Below are 15572 nucleotides of genomic sequence, written 5' to 3'. Positions count from 1 at the left end.
AAAAATAATAAAATCCAGTTATCTCATTCACTTGAACCACACCTCCCATAATACCTTGTTGATGTGCAACGAATTATAAGTTAAAAAGTTGAAAGTGGCTCAACTCTTAATTGAAGTTCTTGGTAATCTGTTGATGCCACCACCTGCTGAGAGTAAATGTGGACAAACAGCTCACATTACGTGAAGGGAAGCACTCCATCTAATGGTCAAAGGTAGGATGGAATTAATGCTGTCATTATGAGCTAGCTGAGTATATTACCTTATTTAACACAGAAATGGAGTGCAGCTGTCTCATATGGATTCTGTTATTGTACTGATTAATAAAGGTGTGTGTTAATGATGAGCTACTGATGTTTTAACAGAAAAATATTTTAAATGCTACATTTCAGATATTTAACATCCATCCATCCATTTCTTTTCTTCCACTTATCCAATGCAGGGTCACAGTTGCACTGTAGCCTATCCCAGCTATCATAGGGTGATAGGTGAGGTACACCCTGGACAGGTCACCAAAACATGAGCAGGGCTAACAAAGAGAGACAGATGGCCATTCACAGTCACACCTATGGTCAATTTAGAATCACCAGTTAATGCATGTCTTTGGACTGTGGAAGGAACCCAGAGACACCAGAGAGACACCAGCCGGCCGGTGGATTCAAACCCAGGACCATCTTGCTATGAGCCAATGCTGTGCTAACCACCACACCACTGGGCTGCCCTGGAGGCACAAATGGGATGGATTTGTTTAAAAATCCACTGCTAAATTAAAGCAAATAAGTTTTTGTCATGTTATGGGATGATGCTGTAGCTGCATCGATCAGAGCCTCAGTCAGTTTCCTCACCTGATCAGTGTTCTGTGTGTGAACAAAAGTAGACATTGAGTTTCTCCGCTTCAGTGCAGCTGTTTTATTATCAGTAAGTCTGAACATAGTGTATGAAGAGAGTAGAAAATAAACTTGCATGTGATTTAGGAATGCAAAACATCAACTATTATGAGTTTAAATTCATTGTTTAGTAATGAACAAATTTCAGAAAAACATTCCTGTGATGGAAATAAGGAACTGAAAAGCTTAGAGAAACACAATCCTGACAGACTGGAAAATGTGTTGCTTGCTTTCAGCCTAAGCAGGTTCTGTATTCCCATCCCTGTTCGTCATGAGAGACGTCACTAATTTGCAGGGCATCTGTTGATGCTCACAGGATGGACCACCCTGGAGTCTCTCTCAAATGCGACCAGCTTTCCATTAATCTCCACCTTTCGCAAGCAGCCCACAAAAGGTGAAGACACAGGGGCTCCAATTTGATTTGTTGTCCCTAATTGGAGAAAAGAAAAGCATAAAGAGATTCTGGTCAGGTTAGAAGACAACAAATTGATACTCTCTGAAAGATATTATGCTCAGTGTTTGATGGATTTACCCCCAATGTAAAGTGAATCCAGCGCTGTTGAATACCAGGTGGATCTGAGACCTGCTTTTTCCTGGGATGTGGAGTCCACTACTAGTCTGAGCACTTTATTCTGTTTGGACACTGAGAAACAACAATAATAGCATAATTTTAAAACCAGGACTACCTACATGGTAGTTAGATGTTTTTTTTTTTAATTTTAATACAAGATGTCCTACCTGTAACCTCATGAAATTTTCCATCACAGAGGCTTTTACGAGGCGTTACTGAGACGCTAACGGCTCCATTACCATCATTTACTTTGACACCCACCTTGTAAAATATAACATATTTTGTCATCTCATGCAGCTTTTCTTTTGAATTGCTACCCAATTAGCTGTCACACGAGTGAGAGCTTTTACCTTGTTTTCCATTAAGAACACATTAAGGCTGGTTTCGTCACTTTGAACGTGGAAGAGAAGACCTGTGAGCTGTTGAGGGCGCAGCTCGAAGGATAACTCAAAGTGAGAGCCAACAGTGAAGTAGTTATCTAGAATAGAAATGGGTTTTTTTTATGAGTTTGTGATTGAAGTACATCAGCAGCATCAGGATTTATAAAATACATGGAGAAACCTAAAATGATGTGACCGCCACCAAAGTATGTCCCTTCCTCTGTGAGCCCATCAAAGCACGGTGAGGCTTTGTGGCTGACCTCTGGTGCACCCACAAATACATCATTCATTTTGAATTCCCTTATACAGCTGATAACAGTGTTTGTGGGAATGCTGTGTCCCTGAGAGAGGACAAGAAGAGAAAAGAGAAGAGGGTCAGCATGTAAACAAAAAGACATGGGAAAATATTTGCCTTAACCAGAGTCTGATACAGACTTTAGTGATTCTGCTTTTCATGTCAGCACCCAGATACACAGGGTTGTCCAGGTTTAAAGATGATCCCTCACTATCAAGTAAGTGACCGTCAGTCACACGGATCCCGTCAACCAGCAGATGAAAAGTGCTCTTCTCCACGCTGAACTCAACCTGCGCACACACAAACAGACAAACTCAGCCATCCACAGGGAGAAGCTTCATTATCACACAGAAATACAGATATAAGCACAGAAATAAACTTCGAGTAACTGAGCATTCTTAAAAGCAAAAAAGGATTTATTTTTAGAGTTATATGCTGATTGTTTGTGTCACAAAACACCAAGTCATCTATTGTTTTTCTGTTTTTCTGACCAGAAGAGTGATGCACGCACTTTGTAAACTCTACAAATTTGTGCATATAAAGTCAGACAACAATAGAACCAAAGTTAGATTTATTCTTGAGTTTTGTCCAAATTTGCTAAATGAAAAATTATGATGCTTTGCCTGCATTCAGATTTTTTTTTTGTTTTTTTGTTAAATGTGTTGCTCAATCAAAGCCTAGTAGGAACAAAACAAAAACAAAAGTGTGAGGACTGGATGAAGGGTTCTATTAAAATACCAGCTGCCTGTGTACCAACAGTAGTAACATATTGTGATTTGAGGTTTTGTTGTAGTTTTGTACTAGTTCTGTCTACCTTTTTTTAGTTCATCGATATCTTCTTTAGAGATTTAATCTCTTCTCTTGAGTCTTTTAGTATCTACCGTTAGCCTGTGTTTCTTTTGCTTTTTGTCCAGTCCAAATAGTCTCACCTGCATTTAGTAGGTTTTCTTGTGTTCTAGTTTTATCATACGGCTGATAAAATCTAGGAGAGATAAGCCAGCAAAATTCATGCATTTCTGCAACTGTTCCTTTGAAATCGGGAACTTGATGTTTAAAGAGTTGCTACTTTTATCACTTCATATTTGTAGTGGATCTTGGTCACAAACTCTGTGCCAGTTGCCATCATTGCTCCGCTCCTTGTGCTGGATGATTCTGTTTTGCCCCAGGGACATCTTGATCTTGCCGTTGGCCATGTACAGAGCCAGGAGGGGGATGGTTCCTCTTCCTGCTATGTGCAGGATGAGCCCTTTGGGTGATTTGGTCTTGATATCAAGAGAGAAGTGAGGCCTGAAAGCAAAAGAAAAAAGTCCTTTTGACTGTTTATGAATGAATGAATGAATAGGGCAGCACAGTGGCGTGCTGCCCTATTCATCCCTCACAGTTAGAATAACATCTAGAAGGCCTGGGTTTGAGTCCACCTTGGCCCGGGCTTCTCTCTGTGTGGGGTTTGCATGTTCTCCCCATGTCTACATGGGTTTCCTGCAGGTACTCTGGTTTCCTCCCACAGTCCAAAGACATGCAGTTACTGGGGTTAGGTTAATTGGCTACTCTAAATTGCCCATAGGTGTGAATGTGAGCATGAATGGTTGTCTGTCTCTCTCTGTGTTAGCCCTGAGACAGGCTGGCGACCTGTACAGGGTGTACCCTGCCTCTTGCTCCAGCCCCCCCGCAACCCTGAATAGGATAAGCGGAAGAGAATGGATGGATGGCTGAATGAATGAATAGATATATGGATAAAGGTTACCCAACTAAAACCAATCATGAAAAATGCCATAATAATTTCTATGTTTTAGTATTTTACCTATAATTAAGGTCCTCTTGTGGAAGGGTGTAACTGACCCAGCTGTCTTCCTCATAGAGTTGGTTTGCTCTCTGGGGTCTACACTGGCTGCCTGCTAGAGTCTTAATTTGGCACACAACAGAAAAATCACCACTGTTACTGTGACATTATAAAAGCAGTAAGACAACAGAAATAGAGGGTGCTGTAAAAATAATAGTTTGATGTGCTTACGGGGTTGTGTGTCTGGGACCTTTTTATTGTGGAGTTCGGATGGACGGGCAGACTGCATTGACCAAAGACAATGTCTCCAGCTTGTGACAATGAGCTCAGATCAGCGGGTAAAATGCTCGACCTGTGTGAAATGAGGAGATTTTCTCTAAAAGTTTTGAATAATGTTATTGTGAGACAAAAGGACAAATGTGAGTTTGATCAGAGCAGCAACTCAAAGAATGTGAACAGGTTTTCAAACCTGCTTGTGTAAAGATTAGCAACGCAGCCTCTGAATTTTCCTCCTTGGAGCCTGATGTGGTCTGAATGTCCTGGACGCACATTTACATTGTCAATGTTAAGCATCAGCCTGAGAAAATCACAAGAGCTTCAGTATTGTGCTGATTTTAAGTTTTAATTTCAATAAAATCCAGGTGTCAGCAAAAAGCTGGTAGATCTTACCCTGATGGCTTCCCCACTGCAGACAAGTAATGCCAGACTCCATCATTATACCTTTCATCCGACCTCAGGGTATAATTAAAACTGTGAAAAACCACAAAGCCATCAGCCAGGGACAACTGGAGATTGCTGATAGGTTCAGAGCCCTGTAAAGAGAGTAGTGCTTAAAACCATCTTGATCTTTTCCTTTTGATTTTCTTTTAAATCAAAAAGTGCAGCGCACAGGATTTACCTGAGAGCTGCTCTTCAGAATAACACCTTGCTTGCCTGTGCTCCTGAAGCTTAACGAGACTCTCAATGGCTGTTCATCCCAGACCAACGGCGAATCAACAGAAAGAGACGAATTCAATGTAGCTGCACGAACACCCTATACACAAGCCACAAACACACTCGTATTAGACCCCCATGTCTACATGCTATTCATTCAGCTCTTTAAAGGAAGACAGTGATTGACTTTCTTCCACCTACAAATGAAAAGTTCTTTTTAAGTAATAAAACCCACCACTGTAGAAGTTCAGTACACTGAGCTTTTGCTTCCGTAGCCTTAATGAGTAGCTGCTGGTGATTAATTTAAGCCTGTGACAGTTACATTATTTTACTATGAAAGTAAGAAACAAACTGCTGCTGCACCATTGCTTTCAGTGGTATTTCCAATAACTGTGATAGCTAATATTGGCCATGTCACATTACTGACTTGAATGAATAACAACAATTTGTTCATCATGGATCGTGGATATGGTGAGTAAGGGGTGGCTTTGACTGGGAAACTGTGGGAAACTGCATGCTCATATGGTGAGGGTTTGTCAATGGCCTGCTCTCATTAAAGTTTACTGAGAGCAAGCCTGAGGTCATGATACTTAGACCCAGTAGTTCCAGCAGTACTACAAAATTGGACCTGGGCCCACTTGATCCTTACGTTAGGCTGTTGTAAACAACCTTGTTGTGAAACTGGACAGTGATTTAAAACTGGAGAAACAGATAAATAATGCTGTGATAGCAGGTTTGTACCAACTGAGGCTTCTTTGAAAGGTTTCTTTCTGTTATGTCCATCTTTTAGGAACAATCAGTCCTCTGATCCTCTGAGAGAAATTTTAATGCAGATTTTTTAACATATTTTTGGTAATTTACCAGTAAGGAGACTGGACATCCATTACCGACACCTATTGTCCTGTTGTACTCCACAATCTCAGCATCTGCTGTCAAGCGATCCACGCATCCCCTGAGTGGTGCAGCTGTGATGTTGTGTCTGAGATTCAAAGGTAGACAGGCCAATAGAAAAGGTCAGTTTGATTATCTGATACTGTTTCCTTCTAGACTAGTCAACACACATTGACACTGACATTTTATATGCCACGCAGTGATGGTCATGAGAGTGGTCCAATTTTTTTGTCATTCCTGCATTTGTTTTATTTGTTTCCTTCCCAAAGGAAGTTGATTTTGATATGATTTTGAATGCATCTTATGTGTGTTCTGTTACCTCTCTCTGAGCTGTGCTGGAAGACCCCCAACGTAATAATTCATGTAGTTTGTTTGAATGTGATCTGTGGAAATCTTCTTTGGTCCATAGTGCACAGTAAATTTGTCTGCAATAACAATTGCAAACTGTGTGTCCTGAGACAGGAAGCACATGCTCAGTAAGGCAAAACTGTAACAAAAAATGTGACTTTTATGGAGGAATTTCCTTTTTTAAGGAAAGAATTGTTTTTCTTACAAACAGAGACACTCTTTCAGCACTCTGAAGTCTAATCTCTCTGTCAGCCTGTTGACCTTGTAGCACGAGGAAACCTCTCTCCACAAACACACAGAAAAAAGACTCCTAAAACAGAAGAAGCACATCAGTTTTAAAGCTGCTTGTAAAGCATTCAGTGACACAGGTGCTGCAAAGATGTTCTACCCATTAATCAATATCATACTTCATTTCCAATGTAGAATAATAAGGCATTTATTTCTCGGCTGTTTGTGTGAAATTTGAAGAGTCGTCGTTTCTTCCTGCCAGGATCCTTTATGAATGCCATGCGGTAACCTCTTCCTTCATAATAATCAGACAACTCCTGCTCGGCTATCCTAAACAAATTAGGGATAATTTAATCATTATTTAACCTTTTCTAGTCAGCACAATGTCAGGCCTTTATTTTTGAAAGTTGTTTTGTTTGATGCTTACTTCACAGTACGCTGCTTTGCATCCATATTGGCCGCATGTTTGTAGTTATACAGGCAGATAGGATTACCGTTCAGGTGGGAGAATTTAATGGCTCCTCTGTACCTGGGGTAACGCAGCTCCACTGGAGGCTAAGAGAACAAAAAGAGGACTGAAAATTGGATTGAAAAAGTAAACATGTCATTTACTAACGCAAATGATTTTAACCACATTTTTATTCTCAGAGTATTTTTCATTAACCTGTATTTCAGCTTCACAAAAGCTACCCTTCTGCATTTAAATTGTTCATTTTCAGTCTCTGAATGAGAGTTTTGTCAGTTAAATAGATTTCACCATGAAAAAAAATTATATATATAAAAAAAATTATAATTATTACATCACAGTTACCATTCTTACTATGGCTTAAATCAAAACCAAATCAAAATCATGATGATGGCTTACAAAAAAACACTTCTCTTTGCATCAAAAATGCCACATAGTTGTCAAAAATTACTTAGAAAATCATCTGCGATAAAGAGTTATGACTTGCAGTGTAAAAACCTAATATTAATAGTTTTATTTTCTACCTCATAATTTAACCCCATGAGTCAAAATCTTTACTTACAATAAACCTTGTTTTTGTTTTTGCTTTTCTTTTGTTTTGTTTTTTCTTCTTGCTGGAAATAACTTTCCATAGCTTCCCTTCACTGGCTTCCCATGAAATTTAGAATTTGTTCTAAAATTTGTATTAATTACACATAAAGCTCTATATGCTGAGACCTTATTTTAGCAGTCTCTCCTTTCTCCTATCATCTGATTGGATCTTTTAAATGCTCCATGCTCTTATTTTGAGTCCAGAGGCGACCACACATTCAGGTTATAGCACCTGAACTTTGGAACAGACTGAGTCTGTGTTTGCTGAAAACTCTCTTTTATAGGATAATCTTTCACACATTATCTTTGGCTACAGTTCACACCAAATGGTTGCATGGAAGAATGTCTGCATGAACAAATGTAAGACCATATGTTTGACTGTGTGTTTGCATGCTGAGATATGTTCACTTCTTCAGTGTGTGTCCAAACTGTGAAGCACTTTTTTAACTGTGTGCGCTTTTAAAAGTGCTTTACAAATAAAGTCATGATGATTTTATGATGATTACATTTACAACTGTGCACAAGCTTGTTAACTGAATTTGAACCACTTAATACTTTTGTAATACAAGTCCTCCTTCTGTTTCTACCCTTTTGAAAACTACACTTTTGCAGACAGGATGAAATGACAGCAGAGACTGTTACAGTGAAGTCGTCGGGATAGCCGCCCACGTAGAAAACGATGCTGTCTGGATCCAAGTCGAGGACGCCTGCCATTTGGTTTGGGAGGTTACGTTTAGGAGGGAGACTGATGGGTTTCTGTGATGTGAAGTTCTGTGTAATGTTCACTTCAGCATCCTGGTAAACTCTGCAGTAATTGTTGGCACAGAGATAATCAGCATGTTGGTGACAGTATGTAAACTTTCAGATGGCAAATTCATGTCCATTTTGAAATAAAATTCTAACACATGTGACGAGTACCTGTGGAAGATAACCCTGTCAAAGTCTGAGGAATTCACATTGGTGACTGTTATTTTGCTGGTTTCTACCTCGTGAACTACTCCACCCAACTTATAGACACAAACCAACACACTGCTTCTGACAGCCATCCCAATGTAGTCTCCAAGAGCCTAGAAATTAAAGAAAAGAAATATAAGGTATAAAAAAAAAGGCTTAAAAAAAAAAATCCCTTTTAATCTAAATAAGGTTTTCTGTGCAGACGAGTGTACACTCTCACATTCTTGTTACCCAGGTAGAAAACAAAGTGGTTGGCATCTCTGTGGTTGTCCTGCCGTTGCTTTCGTCTCGCATCAGACTTGGACGGGTGTTTGTGATGGCGATTGAGGAGAAGATCGACAGCTGTAAATGCTTTTACATCCTCGAGGTTTCTCGGAGGGTGAAGCTCAGTGTGGCCCTTTCCATTGAAAGTGATGGCAAGAGAGAGCTGTGAGAAGAGAGGGTAGAAATTACATGTGGTATCTGGCACCAAGATGTCAGCAACAGATGCTTTCAGTCCTGTAAGTTTAGAGACAAGGCTTCCATGGATCACACTTGTTTGTCCAGTACATGCTTGATTTGATTGAGATTTGGGGAATCTGACACCTTTCTATCAGAACCAGCATTAATTTTCACAGCAATGTGAGCTACAGTAGCTCATCTGTTGGATTGGACCACAGGGGCCAGCCTTCGCTCCCCATGTGCATCACTGAGCCTTGACCCTGCTGCTAGTTCACCACTGTTCCTTCCTTGGACCACTTTTGATAGATACTGACCACTGCAGACCGGGAACACCCATCAAGACCTGCAGTTTTGGAGATGCTCTGACTCAGTCATCCAGCCATCACAATTTGGCCCTTGTGAAACACCTTCAAATCTTCACACTCGCCCATTTTTCCTGCTTCTAAACTCATCAACTTTGAAGAAAAAATGTTTACTTGTGCGCTAATACAGCCCGCCCACTAACAGGTGCCATGATGAACAGTGTAATTCATTTCACCTATCAGGGGTCAAAATGTTATGCTTGATCAATGTAGTTGTAACATTAACATCAAAGCCATAATTTTAGCTGGGAAAGTCTCTTTATTTCTAAAAGATCAGACTTATCAAACTCAGCAAGGAAACCTGTTTGTGATAAGTGAGCTGAAATCTGATGCTGGGAAAACAGATTTTTAAAAAGTTCAGTAACAGGCAGAGAGTTAAACCCTCAAACATCTAACACGGCAGTAAAACGAGATCCTTCACCTGTATTACACTTTCTTTAAATTATATCTCTGTATTCTTCAGTTAAAATGTTGATTTTCTATCTCATAATTTTGACCTTTTAAATTAATCTTTGGACTCACCACTAGCATCATTATTTTGAATTCATTTAAAGCCATAGCACGTTCAGCAGATTACTTCAAACTTCCTGAGAGACAAGAGATTAATCGCGTGTCTCTGGCTACACTGATAAAGTGATTTTGAGGAAAGCAGTCGTTTTGAGTTTGGTTATGTCTTTCATACACACACAGGACCTGAGCGTGCTTTCCCTTATCTTCAGGGAAGAAACAAGGCAGAGCAAGCTGTGTGACAGTCTGGGATGTACAACTATTTTGGAAAACCTTTTGTTTCCCATAATTGGCTGCCTTGTTACTGCTGATCAATGGGGGAAAAATACTTCTAGCTTTGTCTACCGATCAAGCCAAAATAAAATCCCACTTCTGTGCCCTGTCCTTGTTTGCCCAAAACAAATTTAAGGCTGAAGATAAGATCTGCACACTCCAAGGCCAAATGAGCTGTCTTTGTAAGGAGCATACAGAGAGAGAAAAAACACCAAGTGTAACATAAAATCGATGAATTTAAAATGAACATACATGAACATGTATATATATCTGAACTTTTAAGTGTTTTTAATGATATATTGTGTTCCCAATGCTGACTGCTCAGCTGTTCTTTTCATTACTTCATCTTACTGCTGCATTTGGTACAGTGGATCATGAAGTATTAATTTCCTGTCCTCAGCGACGTACTGATATCCACGGTGCTGCTGCTCTTAATTGGTTGAAGTCATATCTGATTAACAGGCTTTTTTCCATTAGTATTGGTGCCTATTATTCTAAAGCATGACCCATAAAGTACCACAAGGGTCCATTTTTGGCCCTGTTTTACGTGCTGCTCCCCGAGTCCATATCTAGAAAGCATAACATTACTTTGCTCTGAAACCAGACACAGTCAACTCCTTAAAATGCTGTTTAGCTGAGGTTAAAACTCACCCTCAGTGAGTTTTAACCTCAGCTCCCACCTCCCACCTCAGTGGGAATTAAAGTGAAATCCTAAACCAGGTCCCTTTTGGGCAAGTCAGTTCAGAACTGTTACTGAATTTCTCAGATCTCTGGATTCATACTGTGAACCTCATGCCAAGAAACTCGGTGTGATTTTTGGTTCCTCTCTGAAATTAGATTTCTCAGATTAATCTGTCATCAAAGCTAAGATTTCTAATTCAAGTCAAACCCCTTCTTTTAAATTTTAATAAAGGGTGAGTTAGAAGACGCTCTTTGGTCAGTGTCTCTAAAATCTAAATTTTGCATGTTTTCCTCAGTGTTAGATCCATGGTGATCCGTGCTTTTACCACATCCAGATGGGCGTATTTCAGTTCTTTATATGCCAGATCAGGGAAGGCGCAATTATGATTGCTGTCAGCCCAAAATGTTGCTGCTATTCTCCTGCCTGGTAGATAAAAACGTGAACCTATTTCACCAATCTTGGCCTTGTTCATTTTAAAATCATTTTGTTTGCACATGTTGTTCCTTTTTTCTTTGTTTGTTTGTTTGTTGTAATTCAGTTACTTTTGCTTCCACTCTGTTCTCTTCCAGTTTTCTGTGCCACTTGTCTTCAGCCAGCTAATCACTCAGCCGGGCACATATACCACCCACTCTTCATTTTCCTGTTGCCAGATTGACTTCTTGAAATCAAGTATTTCAATTTCATGTATTGTTATTTTTTTTCCAAGTTCATGATTAGTTTTGATTTGTTGAATGTATGTTTTGGTTTTCTCATATTTGAGCTATTTTTTTTTTTTTGGGGGGGGGGGGGGGGGGGGGGGGGGGGGGGGGGTCGATTTTCAACTTAAATTTACCTTTTGTGCATTTGTTTGATCTTTCTGAGATATCTTAGGTTATTATATTACATTTATTTTATTAAGCTAGGTGGATTTTTTACATTTTGGCAGCTGTAAAACAGTAATTTCTCAACTTTAGGAATAAATAAGGGAAATAAAAGTTATATTAATCATATGTTACATTTAAACTCAGCCCATTTTTTGGAACTTGTCTTTTTGCCTTCCCCTGCATGACCGCTTGCCTTGTGTTAAACGTTTGGATTTTTGGACCTTTCTCAACAAAATATGACTAATTACACATAAACTGATATTTTAGTTATAATTATATTACTATTAAAACATTACTTTATAATATATAATTAGAATTTATTAATGTTATAATTTATGTTATGATTGTATTAGAAATATCATAATAAATTATGAAGATTTAGAAAAAAGTAACAAATTATTGTAAATATCAGTCAGTGAAATAATTATGTATGCATTACAAAGCATTTACAAGGTAAATTTATAGTTTAAGATTATGAAGATTTTTTTTGACATAAACAGATTTCTCTAACATTTGTTATGCATTCTTAATTATTTACTCAGTCACACTGCCCAAATCAGCTGGTTGTTGCGTTTGTAAACACTGCTGCCAACAGAGAAGTTGTAGAGTGCCCTCTGGTGGGCAAACTATGCAACATCAACATGGTTGAAGGGTGTTTCTCCCATCTCTTTACTTTAAAATTTTTCATTTACTGACCAATATAAATGCCAATACCAGTAGATCAACAAATAGCTAATATCAATAGCTAATATCAGCTGATAATATTGGGCCACCAATAAATCGGTATTAGAATATTAGAATATAACTACCATATAAATGTTTCTAATTATCATTTAATTGTTGAGCCTAATATCACGATCGAATTAGCTTTACATATTTATAATTTAACCTTGTATTAACTATTAGTTTTAGCTTTGCTAGTCTGTATTTGTTCAGACAGCTGGGATAACCAAGAGTGAGAGTGAAGCAGCAGCACAAGGAAACTGGCAGCTGCCATCATCATCATCATCATCAGTTACAGGTGAAGGAAGCATGCAAGTGTTGAACGCCAGAATCTTTCCCATCCCTAGCCTTCCACAGATGTGGCGTGAGCGTGGCATAAACACTTTCTCCCACTAACAGCTGCTGTGACAGAAAGCATTGCTATGAGAATGTTGAACCTAAACTAAAAGAGAGTTGTGACCCAGAAAAAGAAAAGACAAAACTTAAGGATGCTACAAAGTCCCATGGAGCTGAGGAAAACTGCAGAGACAGCTGACAGGCTCAGGAGGCTCAGCCTGCAAGTTGCACATTTCCCATGCACATAGTACTGTCACAAAAAGTCAGATTGTTGCAGCTTTAAATCAGGTCTGAAAAGGCAATCGAGGAGAAAAAACAAAAAAACTTAAATTTAAAGGACAACTTTACCATATTAACAAAGTTTCTTGTCTCCTCAATGATGTCCTTGATTCTCTGGATGCTTTCGGTCATGTTAGGTTTAGGAGACATCTTCCTAGCAAGAGCCTTTACCTGTGCAAGCTTGTCACTCATTACAGGGAACGCTTTGTCGAAGCCCTTCACTGAAACAGACAGACACACGACACATAAAACCATCACATGATGATGATGTGTTTTAGCTGCAAAAATACGTTTAATGAATCTAAAAGGTGAGTCAGGAGAATTTGGTGTTAAATGTGTGTTTTCCACCATTAAATATTTACCAGCCTGGTCTGCATCAGTCAATATATCCTCTATATTCACACTGATATTTGTTGAAGTTATTCTTCCCACTTCCTCACTGATATTTCTCAGTCTCGCTTTTGCGTTACTGACTGCAGAGCTGGCAGCACAGGCAGCCTCTCTCACAGACCCTATCAGTACCGCTGTGTCCTCTGAAATAAAATTAAAAAAAGAAAAATATACATATACAGGTACAATAAATAATTTGACATTTCTTTTCTTCTCTGAGTCAAATTTCAAGTGCTCCACAGACCTCTGCTGATCTTCTTGAGGCTATCGCCAATGGCTGAGGTGTCCATTCTCAGCGATTCTCCTTTTTTCTTTTGCTTTTTTACACAATTCCTGTGAGCATTTACTGTACTCGACAGCACTGTTCAAAAGGACATTAAAAAAAAAACCTTTTGATTTTGCACATTCAAACTAAATATACTTGATACACATAATATTTCACAGACTTTTAAGGTGACTCTGAGTGTCACTGGCTTCGCTCCATAGATGAGTTGAATAATTTTTCAGCTGTTCAGCCCTGGTGACCAGACCTCCTTTCTTCACATCCTAGTTCATCATTGAAGAATTACATAACTATTTTTAATAAACACTTTTTTCATTGTTTTCATTAACCCTTACTAACAGCACCAAAGTTACCTTTGAGGCTTGACCAGCAGTCTTTTTAGGCTCATTTGCTGCCTTCTCAGCCATTCCTACTGCATTAATGATGCTGTCATAGGCCTCTGTAGCCAGAAGGCTGTCCAGTAAAGTGCCACTGGTAGTGGTATGAAGCACTCTGCAAAAACAGCCAAGATGATGAATTATTGTGAACAAGAAATTCAGCCTAATCTAATCTGAATCTATCCTGCTTCTTTGTTTGTTCTCACTGTTGTAATTCTGTTGCCACTCCATTGAGCTCCTCTGCATGTTCCTTTGCCTTGGTTATAGTTTCCACCTTCGCCATCATTTGGAGGCTGTTGTTTAACTTCTTAAAGAGTTTCGGCTTGGCATCATCCAACTGAGCTGATTGATTCTCAAATCCCTGCAATTTAAACCCAATAAACTTTAATTGCAAAGTCCAGCATTTCCCAGGAGTTATGAAAATATACCTGCTTACTTTTTTAATTTCCTCAATCACCGAAATGATGCCAGTGATGTTCTTTAGCAGATCTTTAGTCATTTCAGTCACAGGAGGAACAGTGCTTTGTTCTTTATCCAGCTGAGCTTTAAGAGCCTGAAAAATGATGAGTGATATACCGGTGTTATCAGAAATGTATGACATGACCAGTGACAGCTTTCACTCCAATTACCTGCAGATGCTGCAGGGTGGTGTGACTCTTGAGGTTAAGACCCTGCGCTGTGTCCACTGTGTCCTCTGCATTCAACAGCAGCTTGTCCACCTCCCTCACAGCAGCATCCGTGGCCATGATCGAGTCTGAGCTCTGAATCAGGATGAATTGGTTCATTTTTGCAGGAACGATCACGTCGTTGTTGATGAGGTCTAACACTGAGGAAAATATGCAAAATTTAGATTTTAGAGATATTGGGCACTGACCAGAGAGTGTCTTCTAACTCTAATTTAAACAGTATCTTAATGAAACTATTAATCTGCGGTGTTATTTTTGCAATGGCTTAACTGATCAGCAATATTTCTGCCACATATTTGTGTTTTTCCTGGCTCAATAAATGACCAGCCCCTGGGTCACATACAACATGACAGTCAGTGCTATCTCCACATCCAGAATATTTGATTTGCGCAGACACAGATTGATTTTGCCGGCAGTCAGTCAACACCAGATAGCTAGAATAACCCCAAATGTGGAAATATAGGTCAGTCCAAGGAAGCATACTGGGCCTGATGTTTTCACAAGAATAATTCTGCTATCCGGGGATGGATGGTTATATCCAGCCATTTAGTATGAAGCTACATGCCCTGGCTGGCTACCTATCTCAGAATAAATACCGTAAACAAGAGGAAGAGAACATCTACAGTATAAAGTACAGTAGTTGCCTTTCAAGTTACTGGTGGGTGTTTTTACATTTGGATAGAGTCAGCTGTTCCCCTCTGATTCCAGCTGATATGCTGCAGTTTCATATTTAGTAAACAGAGATAACAGTTGGTCATCTAACAAAAAAATTGTATTTCTTAAAATGTCAATGTGGTTATTCCTTACATGAAAAGTTGGCATGCTCTCAGTTGGTCAAAGGGGTCTGGTCTTTATTGAATAATTTCTGCTTGACATAAAATACATGGTTTGTATTCAAAGAACCGAATGCCAGTGTGTCCATTTTCAACCTATCCTCACTCTCTCTCCTCATAAGCATGCTTTAATTTCTATGCTGAAGGGAAAAAAAAATCTCTAACATTTGTGCGCCTCGTCCTGCTCGTTGCCTGCTTTGTCCCTCTGAGCAGTGC

At 39.2% G+C, this 15572-nt stretch overlaps 1 protein-coding gene across 1 annotated transcript; it reads right to left on the bottom strand.

Moving 5' to 3' along the window:
* Window positions 1-1020: 1020 nt before the first annotated feature.
* Window positions 1021-13502, bottom strand: lama3 (laminin, alpha 3). Its single transcript, XM_030727267.1, has 23 exons — window positions 13422-13502; window positions 13150-13320; window positions 12857-13008; window positions 8542-8748; window positions 8286-8434; window positions 8010-8172; window positions 6738-6865; window positions 6490-6640; window positions 6288-6392; window positions 6054-6187; window positions 5705-5822; window positions 4809-4943; window positions 4580-4722; window positions 4380-4487; window positions 4142-4262; window positions 3932-4032; window positions 3237-3417; window positions 2271-2420; window positions 2017-2176; window positions 1806-1933; window positions 1623-1716; window positions 1417-1527; window positions 1021-1314 (listed from the first exon to the last, which is right to left on the bottom strand). The coding sequence occupies exons 1-23, from the start codon at window positions 13465-13467 to the stop codon at window positions 1169-1171; spliced, it is 3102 nt and encodes a 1033-aa protein (XP_030583127.1). The 5' UTR covers window positions 13468-13502; the 3' UTR covers window positions 1021-1168.
* Window positions 13503-15572: the final 2070 nt, after the last annotated feature.

The sequence above is a fragment of the Archocentrus centrarchus genome, chromosome 4, assembly GCF_007364275.1.
Source record: "Archocentrus centrarchus isolate MPI-CPG fArcCen1 chromosome 4, fArcCen1, whole genome shotgun sequence".
Taxonomy (NCBI): domain Eukaryota; kingdom Metazoa; phylum Chordata; class Actinopteri; order Cichliformes; family Cichlidae; genus Archocentrus; species Archocentrus centrarchus.
The sequence above is the reverse complement of the archived record's forward strand: the minus strand, read 5'-3'. Positions and strand labels throughout refer to the sequence as shown.